The sequence below is a fragment of the Macaca mulatta genome, chromosome 14 (assembly GCF_049350105.2).
Source record: "Macaca mulatta isolate MMU2019108-1 chromosome 14, T2T-MMU8v2.0, whole genome shotgun sequence".
Lineage (NCBI taxonomy): Eukaryota > Metazoa > Chordata > Mammalia > Primates > Cercopithecidae > Macaca > Macaca mulatta.
Window position 1 is genome coordinate 119,957,580 of NC_133419.1, and position 22,814 is coordinate 119,980,393.

The window sequence follows — 22,814 nt, forward strand, 5'->3', positions numbered from 1 at the left end:
TCATACTGTGTTTGTTTTCCTATTTCCTCTTTCTCTTCAAAGTACCTTTTGAGCAAGAGTTACAAGATAACTTTTTCAGTATTCTATGTAGAAACAAAATAGTTTGAGAGATTTTTCTGTTTACCTCATCATTCATATAAAGGCTACTTTTCAGCTCCTGTCTTGCTTAAGATGGTGATTGTGAGTCCTATGAAGTTGTATTTATAGTTTTACTTTTGAAGCTAAAACAATAGCTATAATTGCTCATTTAATTTTTAATATACTTGTGTATTGGTGATATGTAAATCTTACTTCTTTATTATGTGAAATTATACACAGGAAAATGCATAACATTGCTTTGGGCCTGAGGCACGAAGGTACATTGGCATTGAAGGTAGGCCCTGAGGTAGAGAGAAAAGAACTGATACCAATCTTGAATTTAAAAAAAAAAAAAAAAAAGATGCTTCATGCAGAATCAGCATTTGATTATGAGGAAGTTGTGAGAGGAAAAGAGAAGAGGAAGATGGAAGCTGTAGAGTAGAATTTGCAGTTAAGTAGATGTAGATGGTTAGAGCTGAAGGCATTAGAAGGTGAATGACTTCCTTCCCCAGCACTGTGTTACTGTGTTAAAGAAAAGCCTGTACTGCTTGCTGCTACTAGAACTGAAAAAAGAAAAGTTCTGTCTTCAGGGCATTTACAAAAAATTGAACAGTTGTGTTCCTTTGTGGATCTTTGGAGAATCGTTAGAACACATTGTATGAGTTGAGGTAACTGCTGACAGAATTTTTTAAAGTATTGCTTACCATGTAAACTCAAATGTCTATATCATGCCTCATTCTTTTTACATGTTAAGACAGATTCTGCTGATTGAATTCGGCCCCATATACTGTAGACACTGAACCACAAGCTTCATATTGATTACAAAATGCTCTGACTCATGGACTTTTGTAAATTCATTATTTCCTTTTAAGAAGTATGATGCTTAGAGTGGACATCTCTGGTGGTTTTAAGAAATGTGAGCAGGCTTTTTGAAGGGATGCATTCTTGAGTAGGAAAATGTCTTAAATTGATTTCCCGTAACTGTTGCAGTCAGCACTTTGAACTGCTCTTAGGTACCTGGTGCCATTACATCTTTGTGGTCAATAACTTTTTTTGTGTGTGGCTTACTTCACAAAATAAAAATGCTTTCTGTGTCTTGTTATTTTGGTATGCATATTTTATCTTTGATCCAACGTAGTGCTAGGTACCTGGTAGATTTTTGGTAGAAAATTATTTTAAGAACCAAAGATGCCAGCATGGTCCAGTTTTTCCAAGACCCACTACCCACTCGATAAAGTCTCTAAGACTGCCCTCCCTGAACAGCAGCCCTGCATGGCTTCTCATACTCTGTGTTATTCCTCCTCACAGCAGTTTTCTCCTGCCATCTGATACACTCCCGTGGGAATGTACATGTCATAAAAGCAAGAATTTTATTTTGTTCGTTGTCGTATTCACCCCGAGCCTGACACATAGTGGGCACTCAAAGGTTTTCTGAAGGTATATTGATCATTAGAAATTTCTGCCATTTGCCTGGCCCAGAGGGATATAAATACAAGTCAGAATTAGATTTAGCCATTGTGTACACAGATAGCTATAGTGCAAAATGGGTTCAGATGGTGTAAGAGAACTGCAGAGAAAATGCTGGGGTTGTTGAGTATTTTATTTTATTATGTCTAGCTTGCTCTTAAAGAAATGACATTTAAACTGGGTCTTATTTCAGACCAGAGAAACAGGCAGAGACCGAGAAACAAAGAAGAGTGGCAGGTGTAAGAAAAGGTGAAGTACTTGGTTTGGCTAGAACATACTAGTGAAGAACTCAGAAGTTAGTTAGAAAGGTTAGATCCAGGTCAATGGAAAGCCTTAAAATCCAAGCTGAGTTTGGATTTTATCCCATTGGCTGTGAAAATTGTTTATTTTTTCCCTTCGTCAAAAGGCAGTTAAATGTCATAAGGATTGTACATGCATAGGAAGAGACGCTGAAGACACAGAATTCTAAGACTGGAATTTTAATTTTAATTATTACCAAGGAGTTTACATTAGGCCAGTACCACGTAAATCGAAGGTAGGAATGACCACAGATTGGCAACAAATTGACTAATTAGATATGGAGAACAAGGTAAATGAAAGAAGCTAGGAAGATTCTTCAGGTTTTGAACCTGTGGTAAGTAAGGTGGTGTTGTCATTAAATACGGAAGTAAAGAACACGAAGAAAGAGCAGATTTAAGAAAGATTAGTTTAATTCTGAACATGTTGCTTTGAGGTGCTAGCATTCGAGTGGAGGAAAAATGTGGTAGAGTAGATAGTTGGAAAAACTACCAAGGCCTAAGATTTGGGCATCGTTTGCTAAGTAGCTTTTAAAGCCCTAAGATTGCAAAGGAAGAGAAGAGAGTACACAGAGAAAGAACTGAAAATAGCAGAGAGCAAATTCTTGGGAAATACCACTTAAGATGATGGGGGAGAAAAGCCAAGAAACAACAGAAGGAAGTAGGAGAACCAAGAGAAGACAATACTGCAAAACCCAAGGAAAGATGTTCAGGAAGAAGTAAAATTCAAACCTGTTTGCTTCAGAAAGAGCTCTGGTATAACCTCAAAAGTGTGATACATATTTATTTTTTCTGTCATCTCATTCATTATCCCGCTGTACTGTTTAGCGTAGTTCTTCACACACACAGTAGGTTCTCAGTAATCTAGTTGAAGGATTACTGCTTGACAGAATGTTAGGTAGATGTCGACGTCTGAGCCTCAAGCTGCTGATTGTGCAGTCTAGGGTCCTGCTGAACACTGGAAAGTAAATTCATTGGGATTAACTTGTGCTTTGCAGGGTTTCTTTCAAGTTACCTGTTTCATATTCCATTTGTGATATATTCTTGATCTTGTCTATTTTCTCTTTGATAAATGGTAGAAGTTCTATTAAACAATAATCAAAGGATCTCAAAGTGCTAGGGAAAAAAAACAGTTAATGGACTTTAAAGATTGGATAAGTGCTTAAAAAACAAACAAACAAAAAAGACTGAGTCTCACTCTGTCGCCCAGGCTGGAGTGCAGTGGCGTGATCTTAACTCACTGCAACCTCTGCCTCAGCTTCTTGAGTAGCTGGGATTACAGGCATGCACCACCACCATGCCCGGCTAATTTTTGTATTTTTAGTAGAAATGGCCAGGCTAGTCTCAAACTCCTGACCTCAGGTGATCCACCTGCCTCGACTTCCCAAAATTTTGGGATTGCAGGCGTGAACCACCGCACCTGGCCAAAAAAAGATTTCAATAGCATTTTTCGAACAAGTCATGGATATAGAGACTTGGATAATTTGGTGCTGCATTTTATCCACGAAAGACAAAGATAGCACTGATGGTGACCTTCCAGTATAGCATTAAGAAAAATCTATTCCTAGTAGAGGATTGTTAGGCAATCAGTAATTGATCAGGATTTGACTTGAATTTTTATAGTACATTTGTATAACAAGAATAAACTTTTGAGTACATAAATACAAATTATTGGGACAAGGAAAAATAGACACATGTATTCAGTAGCTTGTTTAGTGTAATAGTATCTATATCATGTGTATCCTGTTTTTTGTTTGTTTGTTTGTTTGTTTTTTTGAGATGGAGTCTCGCTCTGTCACCCAGGCTAGAGGGCAGTGACACAATGTCAGCTCACTGCAACCTCTACCTCCCGGGTTCAAGGGATTCTCCTGCCTCAGCCCTCCCAAGTAGCTGAGGTTATAGGCACACACGACCATGCCCAGCTAATTTTTGTATTTTTTAGTAGAGACAGGGTTTCACCATGTTTGCCAGGCTGGTCTTGAACTCCTGACTGCAAGTGATCCGCCTGCCTCAGCCTCCTGTAGTGCTGGGATTACAGGCGTGAGGCACCACTCCTGGCCTGTGTGACATCTTTATAATCATATCCATTAAACAGGTTGTGAGAACAGAATTAACTAATTGTTAACAGTAGCATATGCATTACGTAGAAATTTTTGTGTGGTTTGGATGTTAGCATCTCATTTTTGGTAAAGGAAGAGGAGTTTGGGTAAAATTTATCTCTTTAAGGTCTGATTTAGTGAAAGGAGACATTTATTAGGTCTGGATACTTTAAAAGTTCTTTTTATTAAGACTATCTTTTATTTAGATATGTTATATGATGATAAATATACTTGATAAATACACCTGCAAAGCAGGAAATAATACATTGGTTTCCTATCATTTTTTTCTTTTGTGATAGAGTGATTATTATTTGTTGAATTCTCTTACCTGTCATCCTTAAAAAGTGAATTTGTCCATGTTCGTGCTTAGCTATTAAGCTTTATTAATTCAAGATTAGAGCTTTAAAATATATGACTAAATTTTTTCTCTTGTTTACTTCGTATCTGTTTGAATGGAGGAGATAAAAGTGGAGACAGTGAATGCAACAGTATTTCTTCCATTGTATTTGTATCTTTCGTATGATCTTAGAACAAAAAGTTTCTAAAACCCTTCTTTAAACAAAGACAACAATATCACTGAATATGTAAAAATATTCTCAACGGCGCATTTCTTTTCTCTACTTTTTTATATCCTTGAATAATACTGGCCAGAAAGAATATTTGAAGAGGTTCTTTCTAAATGTATTTTGATATTCATGTTAATTATACATCTTGTATGGTGAATTTGGTGCATTTAAAATAAAAATAATTTTTTGTGTTTAATTATTGCACTTCTGATCATTTGTAGGCGAAACCTAACCAAGCTGTCCCTCATCTTCAGCCACATGCTGGCAGAGCTAAAAGGAATCTTTCCAAGTGGACTCTTTCAAGGAGACACATTTCGGATTACTAAAGCAGATGCTGCAGAATTTTGGAGAAAAGCTTTTGGGGAAAAGTAAGTCTCAATAATGAATTTGAACTATGAATAAAGCTTATGAGTTTTTTCTTTACTTTTTTACTATTGAAATATTTAACATTCAGGAACTCTGAGAAACTATATGTGTACGTATTTCCTAGCTGTGGTTAAATATTTGGTTAAGTTTTTGGTTAAATATTTGGTTAAGTTTTGCCCTGTTCATTTTTTTTTTTAAGAAATAGTTTTGCAGATTAAGCTCTTTGAATGCTCTTCCCTTTATCTCCACAGCCATTGTGCACTTTTTTTTTTTTTTTGGATATAGAATCTTGCTCTGTCACCCAGGCTGGAGTGCAGTGGTGCGATCTCCACTCACTGCAAACTCTGCCTCCTGGGTTCACGCCATTCTCCTGCTTCAGCCTCCCAAGTAGCTGGGACTACAGGCGCCCGCCATGCCCAGCTAATTTTTTGCATTTTTAGTAGAGAGTTTCACCGTGTTAGCCAGGATGGTCTTGATCTTCTGACCTCGTGATCCGCCCACCTTGGCCTCCCAAAGTGCTGGGATTATAGGCGTGAGCCACCGCACCCAGCCCCGTTCTGCCCTTAATGGACATATATATTTCACATTATTTGCTATCAGCAGTGAACAATATCTAAGTTGTCTTCATATGCAAGAAATTGTCTTTATTTACATACATAGGAGTGGAATTACTAAGTCTTGGGGTTTTACTTCTTTTGCTTTGCTAAGTATTGTCTAATTTCTTTCCAAAATGGTTGTACCAGTTCATATTTTACAGTAGCCCCATAATTTAGCTAACGCTGGTGATGTGAATTAGTGTAATATTTTGCTTTATATTCCTTGATGAGAAGGGAGATTGAGCTTCTTCTTACCTTTATGACCAGCCGAGATTCTTATTCTGACTTGCCTGTTCCTATTTCTGATTTGCCCATTTTCTTATTGAGTGGTTTATCTTTTTCTTATTATAGGTTACTAGTTCTTTGTTAATTACTTACATTACAAATATCTTCTCCTAGGCTGTGGCTTACCTTTTCCATTTTGCTGTATTGTCTATATGTATTATGTAGGTTGATTTATGAGTCAAGCTTGTTTTTAAGTATAAATATAAATATTCTGGTTTTTGTTGTGCTATTTTTTTTTCTTTTTTGAGACAGGATGTCACTCTGTTGCCCAGTCTGGTGTGCAGTGGTACAATCAATCATAGCTCATTGCAACCTTGAACTCTTGGACTCAAGCAGTTCTCCCAAGTAGCTGGGACTACATGTGTGTGCTGCCAGTCCCAGCTAATTTGCAGAGACAGGATTTTGCTGTGTTATCTAGGCTGGTCTTGAGCTTCTGGCCTCAAATAATCCTTCCCCCTGGCCTCTCAAAGTACTAGGATTACAAGCATGAGCCACCGTGCTAGGCCCAAGTTTCTCTTTAAAGGCTTTTATTTTTGGCCAGGCACAGTGGCTCACTCCTGTAGTCCCAGCATTTTAGGAGGCCAAGACAGGAGGATTGCTTGAGGCCAGAAGTTTGAGACTACCACCCTGGATGACATTACAAGACCCCGTCTTTATTTGTAGATTTTTTTTTCTTTTTCTTTTCTTTTTTTTGCAACATGGTTTCACTCTGTTGCCCAGGCTGTAGTGCAGTGGCCTGATCTTGCCTCACTTGCAACCTCCGCCTCCAAAGTTCAAGAGATTTTCCCACCTCAGCCTCCAGAGTAGCTGGAACTAATTAATTAGTCCGGCTAATTTTGTTTGTTTGTTTTTGTGGAGACAAGGTTTCACCGTATTGCCCAGGCTGGGCTCAAGCAATCTGCCCACTCTGGCCTCCCAAAGTGCTGGGCCTCCTGAAGGCATGTGCCGCAGTGCCCGGCCCCCTTCTTTCTATATTAAAGAAGCTGACCTGTATTTTGAATTAAGAGGATTGAAATTGGTATTGAGAACTTAATGTGGCTCTCTTTCCTTTGCTTGATTATGGCGATGCCTGGAATTATCTCTGTTATTTCACTTTGTGTCTCCTCTCCACCCCCATCCCAGGACAATAGTCCCTTGGAAGAGCTTTCGACAGGCTCTACATGAAGTGCATCCCATCAGTTCTGGGCTGGAGGCCATGGCTCTGAAATCCACTATTGATCTGACCTGCAATGATTATATTTCAGTTTTTGAATTTGACATCTTTACCCGACTCTTTCAGGTAGGATACTAAAAAAGTTGACTAAACTGGTTACTGCTACTTTTCTGAAGAGAAAACTTAAAAAAAAAAAAAATTGGGGTTTTTGTCTGTGTGATAGTATTTAATTCATTTTAGGAACTATGCCAAAAAAAGATTAAAACTACCTCGTATTAAAAATATATGTGTGTATGTATATATAGTGAAAATGACAGCTATACCACCTGCTTTCTTCTCTTCACATCTTTCCTTGTTATTGAATATTCTTCTTTTTATCATTTTAATGTTTGTAGAATGGCCAGAATATGGATATATTAGTTTTCTGATACTGGATATTTGTGTATGTTTGCAACTTTTTCTCCTGTTTTATCAAAATTGACTGTTAATATTGAGATGTTTAGATACTTCAAAAACAACTCCTTTCTTTTTCTCTAAAAATAATGCTTTTTCTGGTGTTGTCTATGCCAATTTGCATACACATTTATTTGAAACTTATTAGTTGCACCTGTAGGCCCTATCCTGGTTTTCAGTTTGTTGTTGTTCAACCCCACTACTGTTAATTAGAGCTGCTTTACAAATTCTAGAATTTTCATTTTGTATTAAGTTTCTCCCTATAAGCATATATTCTTTTCTTCATAGCTTTTCAGAGTTTTTAATCTCCCAAACACGTGTGTCTTCCCTCTGAGTGATGGTATAATTAAAAATTTCTGACAATGAATTAAGAGTTGGTGTTGTTGTTTTTTTTGTTTGTTTGTTTGTTTCTCATTGCCCTCTGAGTTGGTTGTACGTCTGATCTGAATAGTCTGTGATTGATCTCGTTTCTTTAGCCCTGGTCCTCTTTGCTCAGGAATTGGAACAGCCTTGCTGTAACTCATCCTGGCTACATGGCTTTTTTGACGTATGACGAAGTGAAAGCTCGGCTCCAGAAATTCATTCACAAACCTGGCAGGTCAGTGCAATGAAGCAAAAAGGTTTATTCTTCTGAATTTTGTTATCTTGAGACTTCTGCTAGTATAGAAGAAACATGGCCTTTATTAGTTTCACAATAGCCAAGATTCTGCAATAGGATTGATACCTCTTTATCAGATGTATTGACTTAATTCAGATCCTATAATTTGATAAATGTTTTCAGGCCACTTAAGAATTGAGTTTATGGCCGGGCACAGTGGCTCACACCTGTAATCCCAGCACTTTGGGAGGCCGAGGCGGGCGGATCACGATATCAGGAGTTTGAGACCAGCCTGGCCAATGTGGTAAAACCCTGTCTCTACTAAAAATACAAAAATTATCCAGGCGTGGTGCAGGTGCCTGTAATCCCAGCTACTCAGGAGGCTGAGGCAGGAGAATCACTTGAACCTGGGAGGTAGAGGTTGCAGTGAGCCGAGATCATGCCATTGTACTCTAGCCTAGGCAACAAGAGTGGAACCCCGTCTCAAAACCAACACAAACAAAAAAGAATTGCGTTTATGTGTCGTTTGCTTCTGGTGTGGAGTCATGGAGGAAGTTACTCTCTTTTTAAAAATATTTTCTTTCTTTTTACTCGTCACTGACTTGAAGCTAAGGATAAGTGTTATTCTTGCCTTGGTGTGGTGGCTCATGCCTGTAATCCCAACACTTTGGGAGGCCAAGTTGGGCAGATACTTGAAATCAGGAGTTCAAGACTGGCCTGGCCAACATGGTGAAACCCCATCTCTTCTAAAAATACAAAAATTAGCCAGGCATGGTGGCACATGCTGTAGTCCCAGCTACTTGGGAGGCTGAGGCAGGAGAATCACTTGAACTCAGGAGGCGGAGGCTGCAGTGAGCCAAGATCATGCCATTGCACTCCAGCCTGGGTGACAGAGCCAGACTCTGTCTTTTTTTTTTTTTAAAAAAGTTATTCTTGACGGTCCTTTTGATTTTTGTCTGTATCTTGCCTTGCCTTCCACCCTAATACCAGCATAATCTACTAAAGCTTCTGTTTGTCTCTGTTCATAGTTACATCTTCCGGCTGAGCTGTACTCGTCTGGGTCAGTGGGCTATTGGGTATGTTACTGCTGATGGGAACATTCTCCAGACAATCCCTCACAATAAACCTCTCTTCCAAGCACTGATTGATGGCTTCCGGGAAGGCTTGTGAGTACCTACTGCATACCATCTGTTAGAGTCTAGGAACTTAGGGGCTGTAAAACCTCATCATTAATGACTTTATTCCAGGTTTCTTAAACTACAGACTAAGATTCAGGAAAATATTAACAGATGATACTGATTTGACCTTCAGGTCCTGGAAGACTTGTTTTTCTTTTTTAGGGATTCCATGAGTGAAATTATTCTCTACTGCTTCAGTTATTACCATAAATAAACTTCATCTTTTTTTCTTTTTTTCCAAATGTTAACTTATTTTCAAGCCTATTTTGGGTTTTAAAATATACCAATTAGCAGGAAATTTGACCAGTTATTTAGTTGGCATTCAAGTGATTCAATGTTCCTAATGGCCATAGGCCTCGGTGGCCTTCATCTGCTTTCATCCTCACTTCATTTTTGTTCAGCAGCATTTCTTCAGGCCTTGGGCTTTTGTAACCTATGCTGCTATTTGTAACTAAGTCCTTATTTATTCCAGAATTGCTATTCCTTTGAGAATTCAAATTGATTATCAGTTGGTAAACACTTAAAAATACTAAGAGTTGACCAGGTGGTAGAAAACTAGCTTGTGTTTTAAAGTGATTAGGAAAATACATTTTGTATTATACATTATCTTTTACTTATGATAGCATTGGGTCTGAAAGAAGTGCTGTCCCGGCCGGGCGCGGTGGCTCAAGCCTGTAATCCCAGCACTTTGGGAGGCCGAGATGGGCGGATCACGAGGTCAGGAGATCGAGACCATCCTGGCTAACACGGTGAAACCCCGTCTCTACTAAAAACACAAAAAATTAGCTGGGCGTGGTGGCGGGCGCCTGTAGTCCCAGCTACTCGGGAGGCTGAGGCAGGAGAATGGCGTGAACCCGGGAGGCAGAGCTTGCAGTGAGCTGAGATCCGGCCACTGCACTCTAGCCTGGGCGACAGAGCGAGACTCCGTCTCAAAAAAAAATAGAAGTGCTGTCCCAAATGTCAGAACAGTTTGATGCTAGAAACTGGATCTCCCTGGTAGATGATCTCAGTGGCTTAATTTGCATCTTGTTACATTGCTTTTAAATTAGTGTCTCTCATTTTCTTAAACCTGTAAATAAAGGTATTTCAGGTCCTTGATCAAAAGCAAATGCAGTTTAAATTAAGAATTTAGGCTGGGCTCAGTGGCTCACACCTGTGATCCCAGCAGCTTGGGAGGCTGAGACGGGCGGATCACCTGAGGTCAGGAGTTCAAGACCAGCCTGGCCAACATGGCAAAACCCTGTCTCTATTAAAAGTACAAAAAATTAGCTGGACGTGGTGGCAAGTGCCTGTAATCGCAGCTACTTGGGAGGCTGAGGCAGGAGAATCACTTGAACCCGGGAGGTGGAGGTTGCAGTGAACCAAGATCACTCACTGCAACCTCAGAAAAAATAAAAAAAATCTGTCTCTAAAAAAAAAAAAAAAAAAAGAATTTCTGTATGGTGGCCATCCATTGATTAAAAATTGGTTGGTAAACTGTGACCCATGTGCTACCTGTTTGTTCCCCGTGTAAGCCAAGATAGTTTTTCCTAAGAGTCATTTTGAAGAAAACAATCAGAGAAGAATATGTGACCCAGACTAATGTGGCCTACAAATCCTAAATGATTTTCTGTCTGGCTCTTTACAGAAAAGCTTTGCTAACCAACCCCTTGATTAAAAGATAGAACCTATGGCATTGTTACCTGGAGAAGGAGAATATCTTTGTTTTTGGAGAATATCTTTGAACTGTTCTGTTATTTATTTTTTTGAAGTAAGATTTATCTTTATACTTACACCAAGTTGCCCTTTTAGATTGGAGGAACTTCCAGATACCATTTGTCTATATTAGCAAGCACTGGTAAATTGGCTTCAATAAAACCCAAGATTGGTTACTCTTTACAGCTATTTGTTTCCTGATGGACGAAATCAGAATCCTGATCTGACTGGCTTATGTGAACCAACTCCCCAAGACCATATCAAAGTGACCCAGGTGAGTTTTGTTTTACATTATAACCATATCACTGAACACAAACTTTAGTATAGTCTTTATAGAACTGATGGCATAATTGAATTGATTGGAACACCATTGACTAGATTAGTGAATTTAAACTGTTGACTAGATTAGTGAATTTGTGTGTATGTGGTTTCACTTTAAACCCTGGAGCTTAAAATAGGACCCAGACTAGATGCTTTCTGGTTTAATGGGAGAAAATAAACCACTGTTGTGACATTTTTATATAAGCAAAATTTGTATAGGAAGCAAGTCTTCACTTTTTCTGTTGTTAACATTTATGATTGCAGTTATTCAACTAATAGTCTCTTAATTTTTCTTAAAGGAACAATATGAATTATACTGTGAGATGGGCTCCACATTCCAGCTGTGTAAAATATGTGCTGAAAATGATAAGGATGTAAAGATTGAGCCCTGTGGACACCTCATGTGCACATCCTGTCTTACATCCTGGCAGGTATGGATCTAAACAGTGACTTTCTTCAGCTATGTAATCACCTTGGAGAATTCGGTATTATATAGCCTTTACTGATATAAGGGGTGGTCTGGCTTTTGGGGTTAGGTTTAAACTTTTACTTTCTTTTAATCTCTAGGAAATGTATTTTCTAGCAGATTAATATTTTAAATATTTTCAGATGCATCTTTTACTATCTCTTGCTTCTTCTGCAGGAATCAGAAGGTCAGGGCTGTCCTTTCTGCCGATGTGAAATTAAAGGTACTGAACCCATCGTGGTAGATCCATTTGATCCTAGAGGGAGTGGCAGCCTGTTGAGGCAAGGAGCAGAGGGAGCTCCCTCCCCAAATTATGATGATGATGACGATGAACGAGCTGATGATACTCTCTTCATGATGAAGGAATTGGCTGGTGCCAAGGTAAGACAGCAGTTTAGGAGACTGGCTAAATCCATTATGAGTTTATGTTCTAAAGCCGTAAAACACTTAATGATATGCAAACTACAATGATAGGTAGTATTAATAGCTGATATTTATTGAGCATTTACTATATGACAGATACTATGTTAAACACTTTACTTGTTTTTTACTTATATAATCTTTACTACAACCCCATGAGTACATACTACTATTACCCTCATTTAACAGATTAAGAAACTGAGGCACAAAGAGGTTAAGGAATTTGCCGAAGATCACACACTGCAACCTCAGAAAAAATAAAAAAAAAATTTATTTTTATTTTTATTCAAGCTAGTAGGTTGAAGCATCTGTGAGCTGCATCTGTAACCAGGCATTCCAGCTTAAGGCCCATGCTGTCTGTATTTTAGGACTAAGATCCGAAGTTTAGGACTAAGATCCGAAGTTTTAGGACTAAGATCCTAAGATCACACAGCTAGTAGGTTGAAGCATCTGTGAGCTGCATCTGTGACCAGGCATTCCAGCTTAAGGCCCAATACTGTCTGTATTTTAGGACTAAGACTTTATTCATATCCCCTGATGGAGAATATGATGGAGAAATAAAAGAACTGGATCCTCTTTTGCTAATGCAACTAGAATAAGTTCGGTTCCCTTTTTTTTTTTAGTGGAGTCTTGGCATTAGAAAGTTGGGGCTGGGCATGCCTATAGCTCATGCCTATAGCTCATGCCTATAATCCCAGTACTTTGGGAGGCTGAGGCTGGAGGATCAGTTGAGCCCAGTTTGAGACCAGCCTTGGCAATATAGTGAGACCCTATCTCTACTCCCAACTCCAAAAAAAAAAAAAAAAAAAAAGCTGGGTATGATGTTGTGTACCTGTAGTTCTGACTACTCTGGAGGCCAAAGCTGGAGGATCAGTTGAGCCCAGCAATTCGACGTAGCAAGACCCTATCTTCACCACCACTGCCCCGATGCCCCCCTAAAAAAAAAAATAGTTAGGCATGGTGGTGTTCGCCTGTAGTTCTAACTAGTCTGGAGACTGAGACAGGAAGATTGCTTGATCCCAGGAATTCAAGGCGGGAGTGAGTTGTGATTGTACCACTGCACTGTAGGCTGGGTGACATAGTGAGACCCTGTCTCATAAATAAAAAGCAATTGTATACTACGTGTAGCGTGACTTATTTCTGTAAAAAAATTTTTTTAAAAGGATATACATAGAAAAGTTGGATGACTACATACCAAACTAATCACTGTTATTTCTGAGGATAGAAATTGAGAGCACTTAAATTCTGTGGAATATTTGAATTTTTTACAATTAATGCATGTTACTTTTTCAAAGTGTTTGTTGTGCTAGATGGTTGAGTGCTATATGGGATAAGAAATCTAAGACAAGGCTTTCAAGGAGCTAATAGTTTTATTTAGGAAGAGGACATATATGCAGGTGAAACACTTGAGAGGAAGAAGTAAAGGAACACTCTTTCCCTAGCCATGTAGAAATGCAAACAGAAAAAAAACCAGCTTCATGTATTTTGTCATTTGGCCATTCCATAATTTATTTTGTCTTCCTTTTAATGGACATTCATATTGTTTGCAGGCTTACATATATTGGCCAGCTTTTAAACAAGTCTGTCTAGGCTAGCAGTGGGATTGCTACATAAGGGCATGTGTATTTCAACTGTGATAGAGGGGAGGGTTGTGATTAATGGAGGGGCTCATGGGAATATCACAGTGATAATGGTATTTTGTTTTTCAGCTGGATGATAAGTACATGGATGTTTTATTCCTTGTACTTTATAGTTCATTATATATTTTGTATGAATAAAATAATTTGAGTGAAAATATTTAACTTTTGGATAGTTATTAAAGCTTAGCCCCTTTTTTTGGTCCTGAAATCACTCTTGAAGGTGTGGAAAAGAATGAGAATGCCTGTTTCTTCACATCCTGGTAGATGTTGTTTGTTGTTTTATTTTGATTTGTTTTTAATATAGTGAATCTACTTATAGTTGGTGAGGGCACATGGATTTTTTTTTTAAGGTTTAAAAGAATTGCTAAAAAACTTACAAAAACATTGGTTCCCTGCCTCTGTCCCCTCCAGCACCTCTCTGTCCCCTCGTTCAGAGTTTTAATTCTTGAAACTGTTTACTACCTCTGTGTTTCTTAACCATATGCTTATGCTGCTTCTTCTGGATTCTTGATCTCTTCACCTCAGATATTGTGGGAGAGTGTTTAGGTCTCTTATCTCCCTCCTCTGTACTCCATATCCTCCCACTACAGTTATTTGAATTTGGCTTAGTACTCAGTGTTTATATGATTTCACTCCATACTCTGCCAAATAGCATACTATACAATAATTACTTTTGCTTTCTTATACAACTTTCTGCTTTTCCTGGTATAATTATTTTTATTTTTTAGTTTTCAGTTTGTACCTGTCACTACCAAATCATACCGTACTCTCAAACATCCTCTCAATATAGTTTCTGTGAAATAAAATCTGTTAGTATAGTAGTATGTGATATCGTGTACTGCTGCGTAGGAATTAGGAGTCATCTGTGTTCAGCTCCAGTCTGCTCCAGTCATTCTCTGTGCCATACTGCTTGTCACCCTGAGGTGTCCCCTCGCCATACTCATGGAACTTCATTGCCTCTCCTCTCTTGGAGTACCTTGGTTCCCATGTTTTCCTCTTTTTTGCTTTACTTCTTTATGTCCTTAAAATGGCTTTCTGTGAAAGGGTGAGAGATAAACTTCTTGAGATCGTTGGTATCTTAAAAGTTCAACCCTCAAACGTAAATTGACTAGTTACAGAATTCTAGGTTGATAAATATTCTCCTCTAAATTGTTAAGGCTTCACTGACTTCTAGCTTCTAATGTATTTGTACTTTTCAGTGCTTCCTTTCCCTCTGTCACCAAAAGCCCTTTTTTTTTTTTTTTGAGATGGAATCTTGCTCTGTCGCCCAGGTTGGAGTGCAGTGGCGCAGTCTCAGCTCACTGCAACCTCAACCTCCTGGGTTCACGCCATTCTCCTGCCTCGGCCTCCTGAGTAGCTGGGACTACAGGCGCCTGCCACCACGCCCGGCTAATTTTTTTTTTTTTTTTTTTTTAAGTAGAAACAGGGTTTCACCGTATTAGCCAGGATGGTCTTGATCTTCTGAACTCATGATCTGCACACCTCGGCCTCCCAAAGTGCTGGGATTACAGGTGTGAGCCACCACACCTGGCCCACCAGAAGCTTTTAAGATATTTTCCTCATCCTTGATTTGATGAAAAATGTAAGGGTATTTTTGGTTTGTTTGTTGTGGGTTTCTTTTCCTTAATTGAGCTGGGTATGTAATAAACCCTTTCTATTTGGCTATTTATGTCCTTTAAGTCTTTAAGTCTTGGAAATGTTCGTATTTCTCTGATCATTTGTTTTCCATTTATAAATTTATAAAGGTTCTACCTTTTCTGGAACCTTATATGCTGTGATAAAAGAATATTGCGGCCGGGTGCAGTGCTTCACGCCTGTAATCCCAGGACTTTGGGAGGCCAAAGCGGTCAGATCACCTGAGATCAGAAGTTCCATACCAGCCTGGCCAATATGGTGAAACCCTGTCTCTACTAAAAATACAAAATTTAGCCGGGCATGGTGGCGCATGCCTATAATCCCTGTTACTTGGGAGGCTGAGGCCGGAGAATGGCTTGAACCTGGGAGGCAGTGGTTGCAGTGAGCCGAGATTGCGCCATTGCACTCCATCCTGGGCAACGAGTGAGACTCCATCTCAGAAAAAAAAAAAAAAAAAAAAAGAATATTGCAAGGATCCATTGTGATGTTGAGACATGAATTTAAAAATATGATTAGTTCAATCCTCTGTGCTTAAGGAATGAGAGAAAGATCGATGAGAGGGCCTTCCAGAATGGGGAAAGGATTTGAAGAATCATACCGAAGTCAAAATAATCATAGCATGTGCAGGAAACACTGAGGAGATAAGCCTGAATAGAGCAGCCTTGACACTTGTTAGGGAGTTGTGGGAAATACCTTTGGTTGCAGAGACCAGATTAGAAAGCCCGGCAGGAGGGTGAGATTTTGTAACAGGGCAAATTGGGAGTTACTGGTGGTTTTTGAGTTGGTGAGTGTTTAAGAATGGCTAAGCTGATAGTGGTAAGCAGAAGGATGTGGCGAGATAAACTACAAGTTGGGAAGTTCACTATGTTGTTGAATAAATCACGTCAAGACGCGGTGGCTCACGCCTGTAATCCCAGCACTTTGGGAGGCCAAGGCAAGGAGGATCACTTTAGCCCAGAGGTTTGAGACCACCCTGGGCAACATGACAAGACCCTGTCTACCTGTGCTTCCCAACCCCCCCGCCCCCCCAAAAAAAGCAACGTGTGGTGGTGCACACCTTGTCCCAGCTACTTGAGAGGCTGAGGCAGGAGGATGGCTTGAGCCCAGGAGGTCAAGGCTGCAGTGCACCATGTTTGTGCCACTGCAGTCCAGCCTGGGCGATAGAGCAAGACCCTGTCTCCCATAAATAAATAAGATCTGAGGTTGCTAAGTAGAATGAAATGAAATATACAGATATGAGAATCTTTTGGGGAAAAATCAGCAGGATATAGCGACTGACAAAATAATTATGATGAAGTGAGAGGAGGCTTGACTTTGACTTTTGTCATTGAGCTGTTTAGTTGCTCATGCTGCATTGTCAGCTGATTGGGAGCCCATTATCTTAAGCATGTGGATAAAGCAAAGAGCTAAAGATGAGAGCTTTCTTTTCTGTCATCTACCACCCAACACTAATAACAGGACTAAGTATGGGGATGGCTGTTCCTCTGTCAGTTGCTTTCCTGTTAGGGAATTTAAATGCAGAGTAGCCTTTTTTTTTTTTTTTAATGAATTACTGTATATCTCTTGACCGCTTACTGTGGCAAGCTTATCAGCTATTCCTAAGCCTGCTATAGGCAGGGAAATGGAAGAGGTTATATATGTGTCCTTTCTTCTAATTTGGTACCTCATTTTTTAGAGCTCAAATTGACAGAAAATATTAATCCCTTTTAATTCTTGAATTGAAATAATTTATTTCTTTGGAAGAACTCAAGATACTTTTTAGTGATATTCTTGATCTTTTTTTTTTTTTTTTTTTTTTTTTTTTTTTTTACAAATTTCACCTTTAAAAATTTTTTTTAAGTTAAAAAAAATTTTTTAGAGGGATCTCTGGTGTTGAACTCCTGGCCTCAAGCAATCCTCCTGCCTCCCAAAATGCTAGGATGACAGGTGTGAGCCGTTGTACCCACTCTTATCTTCTTTCTTATTTTAATAACCCATAGAAAATTCGTCGTCATTGATCTGTTTCTTTGTTATGTTCCTTAAACATTGTTTTCCCAGGTACTTTGTTGAGAGGTTAATATCTGTACCCCGCCCTCCATCCTTTTTTTTCTTTTGTCAAGACAGGCTCTTGCTCTGTTGCCCAGGCTAGAGTACAGTGGCATGATTATGGTTCACTGCAGTCTCAAACTCCTGGGCTCAAGCAGTCTTCCTGCTTTAGCCTCCCAAATAGCTGTGTGCCACTATGGCCCAGCTAATTTTTTATTTTATTTTTTGTAGAGACGGGGTCTCACTATGTTGCCCATACTGGTCTCGAACTCCCGCCTCCCAAAATGTTAGTATTACAGGTGTGGGCCGCCATGCATGGCCTGCCCCTTTCTTTTTCTACGGATTCCTATTTTTAATCTTGAAAAGATTTTTTTTCTTTCTCCAAAGGTGAGGGGGTAGAAAACTGTAGTAATTTTTAAAATTGTAAGCTAGGAAATTTTTTGTCGCCCTGTCCTTTCTAGATAGATTACCTGTAGCTTGCCATGGGTATGGTGTTTCTGTGATTGAGAGTGCCCTCTTATGGTGACACAAAAATTATTCAGGAAGTGCTAGAATATCTGGAAGTTTTTTAAGAGGGTGTGTGTGACCTTAAACCTAAGTCTGGCCCATTTGTAGTTGTAAGTGTTCCCATGGTATTTGCCATCCACAGCTTTAGGAGAGTTGAAAGATGCCATTTCCCCAAACGAGAGTAACCTGTTAAATTTTTTATGTACCCTAGGTGGAACGGCCGCCTTCTCCATTCTCCATGGCCCCACAAGCTTCCCTTCCCCCAGTGCCACCACGACTTGACCTTCTGCCACAGCGAGTATGTGTTCCCTCAAGTGCTTCTGCTCTTGGAACTGCTTCTAAGGTAAAGCATTTTCCATTACTGCAGTTTTTGGATTCTTTGCTGTGTACTAGTGGGTTTTTATTGATTTGCTTTCACCGTGCTTCCACAGGCTGCTTCTGGCTCCCTTCATAAAGACAAACCATTGCCAGTACCTCCCACACTTCGAGATCTTCCACCACCACCGCCTCCAGACCGGCCATATTCTGTTGGAACAGAATCCCGACCTCAGAGACGCCCCTTGCCTTGTACACCAGGCGATTGTCCATCCAGAGACAAACTGCCACCTGTCCCCTCTAGCCGCCTTGGAGACTCATGGCTGCCCCGGCCGATCCCCAAAGTACCAGTATCTGCCCCAAGTTCCAGTGATCCCTGGACAGGAAGAGAATTAACCAACCGGCACTCACTTCCATTTTCATTGCCCTCACAAATGGAGCCCAGACCAGATGTGCCTAGGCTCGGAAGCACGTTTAGTCTGGATACCTCCATGGTGAGTCTTCATTTTGAAACTATCTAACCTGTTAAGAAGTATGTGTGGACCAGGCACAGTGGTTCATGTCTGTAATCCCAGCCCTTTGGGAGGCCAAGGTGGGCGAATCGCTTGAGCCAAGGATTTCGAGACCAGCCTGGCTGGGCAACATGGTGTTTTTGAAACCCTGTATCTACAAAAATTACAAAAATTAGCTGGGCGTGGTGGCACATGCCTGTAATTCCAGCTACTCGGGAGGCTGAGATGGGAATATTGCTTGGGCCCAGGAGGCCAGGGTTTCTGTGAGCCATGATTGTGCCACTGCACTCCAGCCTAGGCAACAGAGTGGGACCCTGTCTTGAAAAAAACGAAGAAAGAAAAGGAAATATGTGTGGATAGAAGTTTATGGGTTGAAATTTTGTGATAGGTTTTATCTGGAATTCAGAGATGCTATAACATAATTCCTACCCTCAAGAAGTGTGGCCGGGCGCGGTGGCTCACACCTGCAATCACAGCACTTTGGGAGGCCGAGTCAGGTGGATCACCTGAGGTCAGGAGTTCGAGACCAGCCTGGCTAACATGATGAAACCCCGTCTCTACTAAAAATACAAAAAATTAGCTGGGCCTGGTGGCGGGTGTCTGTAATTCCAGCTACTCGGGAGGCTGAGGCAGGAGAATCGCTTGAACCTGGGAGGCAGAGGTTGCAGTGAGCTGAGATCATGCCACTGCACTCCAACCTGAGCAACAAGAGTGAAAGTTTGTCTCGAAAAAAAAAAAAAAGTGTGTATGTTCATAGACCAGATGAGGCAGTTTGTAAATATTGCAGCAAATGTCCTTTTATAAATGCCATTTGTAATCTAACTAGAAAACAGTTAAGTTTTAGAGAAATAAGAGGTTATTCCCAGGTAGGGCAATCATGAGGACTTTATAGAAGGAGTGGCATCTGAATCTGAAGTATTTCTTTGGAAAGTGGATACGGTTTTCAGATTGTTAACAGCCACATTGACAAACGCTTAAGGTGTACTGTGGAATGACGATTAGGTTAATTTAAGTAGAGCAGAAATTTTGTCAGTAGGAGAAAGAACTGGAAAGGAACATCACACTAGATTAGAGAGACTTGAATACCCTCTCCCAAAAGAATTTTAATTTATATGGTAGGAAATGAAGAGCATTCGGAGGTAGGTTATTGGTCTTTTGTCTAAATATGCAAGAAAGGGTCCGGAACTGGGAGGTGGGAGAGGAATATTTGATGTTTTGTTCATTTATGCACTCAACAAAAAGTCTTGCCCTCACAAAGTTTATATTCTAATGGGAGGAAGATGGAATATAAACACGTTAATTGAATAACATAGTATGTTCACAGTCACAAGTGCTGTGGAGAAAAATAGCCCAAAGAAGGGTATAGAGAAAGCTGGCACAGGAGTGGGAGGTACATGAAGTTACAGAGTACAATTCTGAGCAGAAACCTGTAGCAGTAGGGAGGACCCGCCATGCTGATCCCAGGGGAGATTATTTCAGGATGAAGGAAAAAGCAAGTGAGTTTGGGAGAGACTGTTTGAAGAGTAAAAAAGGGGTTTAGTATAGCCAGTACTAAATGAGCAAGAGAGAGAATCATTGTTTATGAGCAGAGTGGGCAGCCAGATTAGGTCGAAGCCTCTTGAGAGCATGAAATAAAGACTTGTTAAGGCTTGAAAAGCAGTCAGTGCATGGAATAAAAGATAAGAAGTATCACATGTATACCGCATGCACGTAAAAATGAAGCTTTTACCTGGCTGACTGTTGAATTTGAAATGAGCAGTTGATGGAAGCATTGGCAAGCAGGCAGTCAGAAATCTAAGGAGATGGAATGGGAAGAGTAAAGTTGAGAAATGCGGCACTAAGTGAATGGCATATTCTTTCGTTGCAGAGAATGGGTAACACTCAAGTGGTACCAGTGAGTTGGACAGTTTAATTAGTGAGTGTGGATTAGGTTTGACTTTCTGTCAGCATCAGTATGGAATGACCGTTTTGAGTTTGGATATAGATTATTTAAGATACTAATGGTATTTGTGTGGATAGCCAATTTACTCAAATCTTTTTAGAATTAAACCAAAAAGTTCATTTCCCTGCCTCTTTCTAGATCTCCATCTCCCTAAACCTTACATTTGAAGGTTCTTCAGAACCTTAAGGCCTCTAAGCCTTCAGGTCAGATGTGTCAGATGTGATAACCCCTGGGCATGGCATTGAGAGTTAGGTCTGTATCTGTTACTGTTATTTTGAAAAGGTTCAGTAAGAGGAGCAGCTCAGCTGTGGTAAGAAAGTTGTTTTTCAACACTTTTCTTTACTTTCCAGAGTATGAATAGCAGCCCATTAGTAGGTCCAGAGTGTGACCACCCCAAAATCAAACCTTCCTCATCTGCCAATGCCATTTATTCTCTGGCTGCAAGGTAAGTCTGCTAAAGCTATATATATTTCATACAGTGGAGTTGGTACTTGTGAAAAGTTTACTTGGAGAAAATTTAGAAAACCCAGAGAAGTGTAAAAAAGAAAATAAAAATTAATTTCTGTTTGCACCATGTAGAAATGATTATATTTTATGTTTTAGAGTATTTCCTTCTTTTCCTTTTTCTGCATACATGTACCTTGATCTGTGTTGCTGGGGCCTGTCAACTTTATTAATATTTTCAAGGAGGTTATTTTGGATATCTGCTCTCTGTTTCATTGCTCTGTGCTCATTATTCTTAAGAGCAGCTTTCTTTAAGTTTAATTTCCTGTTTTTCTAGCTTCATGGAATGGATGCTGTGTTGGTCTGCTCAGACTACCATCACAAAATACCACATACTGGGTGGTTTAAATAGTGGAAATTTATTTTCCCTCAGTTCTGGAGGCTGGAATTCTGAGATCAGGGTGCCAGCATAGTGGCTTTCCGGTGAGGGCTCTCTTCCTGCATCTCACTGTGTCCTTACATGGCCATCCTCAGTGTTTGCGCAGATACAGAGAAAGAGAGAGAGCGCGCACAAGCTCTCTGGGGTCTCTTCCTATAAGGACACCAATGCTACTGGATCTGACTTCTTCCAACCTTAATTACATCCTTAGAGGCCCCATCTCCAAATACAGCCACCCCTCAGTATATATGCATGCAGGGGATTAGTTCCAAGACCCCAGCATATACCAGAACGCCCATGGTGGGGTCCCACACTTGGCCCTGTGGAGCCACATATATGAAAAGTTGACCCTGCCTGTATGTGGGTTCTAATGAATACTGTATTTTCAAGCCAAACTTGCTTACAATCACAGAACCCAAGGATACAAAAGCCTGACTGTGTTTATTGATAAAAATCTATGTGTACACTGAGAATAAGGGCTTCAACAGATGATTTTTGGGAGAACACAAACATATTTTACGGTATTCCACCCATTTTGATATGTCATATTTTCATTAAGTTCAAAATACATACTTTTTCTATTTGTGGTTTCTTTAATTTATGGGTTATTTATATGTTGCCTGATTTTCATACCTTTGAAAATTTTCTAGTTATCCTTCTGTTACTGGTGGCTTTATTCTAATGTGATCAGAAACCATACTGTCAACTAGTTTATGGTAAAATTTGGTAATTTGTATCACCCTCAGTTCCTAAGAATGTGTATTTTGCAGTTTTTGGGTTGTAGCATTCTATGTAAGTTAATGAGGTCAAATTTGTTAATTGTGTTAAATCTTGTATCTCCCTAGAACCTTTTTTAAATCTCTCTGCTATTGGATAACTGAGAGGAGAATGTTAAATTCTCCATCTATGACTGTGGTTTTTTCTTTTCTTTTTAGTTATATTTATTTGTGTTATCTGTATATTTAGCCTACGTAATTAGGGTACATAGAAACTTAGACTTTTTGATGCTAAATAAGTTTTTATTATAATCATATATACCTCTTTTATTCTGTAATTCTGTTTCTTGCCTGCCTTAAGTCTGCTTTGCCATACATGAAAGTGGCTACATCACCTGTCTTTTAGTATTTGCATAACCTCTGTATTGTACCATTTCACTCCTTCTATTTTTTTTTTTATAAAAAATATAGAACGCTTGACGAATTTGTGTGACATCCTTGTGTAGAGGCCATGGTAATCATCTCTCTATAGTTTCAGTTGTATGAGCTGCTGAAGTGAGCACAACTCCTTCTATTCTTTAATAGTTATCAAGAGATTCCAT

General features: G+C 39.6%; 1 protein-coding gene and 1 non-coding gene across 3 annotated transcripts in view; one reads left to right on the forward strand and one right to left on the reverse strand.

The window, feature by feature from the left end:
- The window catches only part of CBL (Cbl proto-oncogene), a 104,487-nt gene that overhangs the window by 62,608 nt on the left and 19,065 nt on the right, over nucleotides 1–22,814 (forward strand). For both annotated transcript variants that reach the window (NM_001258147.1, XM_028832621.2), the window contains 10 exon segments: nucleotides 4,728–4,874; nucleotides 6,876–7,032; nucleotides 7,836–7,957; nucleotides 8,986–9,123; nucleotides 11,017–11,104; nucleotides 11,451–11,582; nucleotides 11,795–11,998; nucleotides 18,056–18,187; nucleotides 18,276–18,653; nucleotides 20,964–21,058. In NM_001258147.1, coding sequence (NP_001245076.1) covers nucleotides 4,728–4,874; nucleotides 6,876–7,032; nucleotides 7,836–7,957; nucleotides 8,986–9,123; nucleotides 11,017–11,104; nucleotides 11,451–11,582; nucleotides 11,795–11,998; nucleotides 18,056–18,187; nucleotides 18,276–18,653; nucleotides 20,964–21,058 — 1,593 coding nt within the window.
- On the reverse strand, nucleotides 22,674–22,778 carry LOC114672483 (U6 spliceosomal RNA). Its single transcript, XR_003722898.2, has one exon. It is a non-coding gene; the product is annotated as a U6 spliceosomal RNA (small nuclear RNA).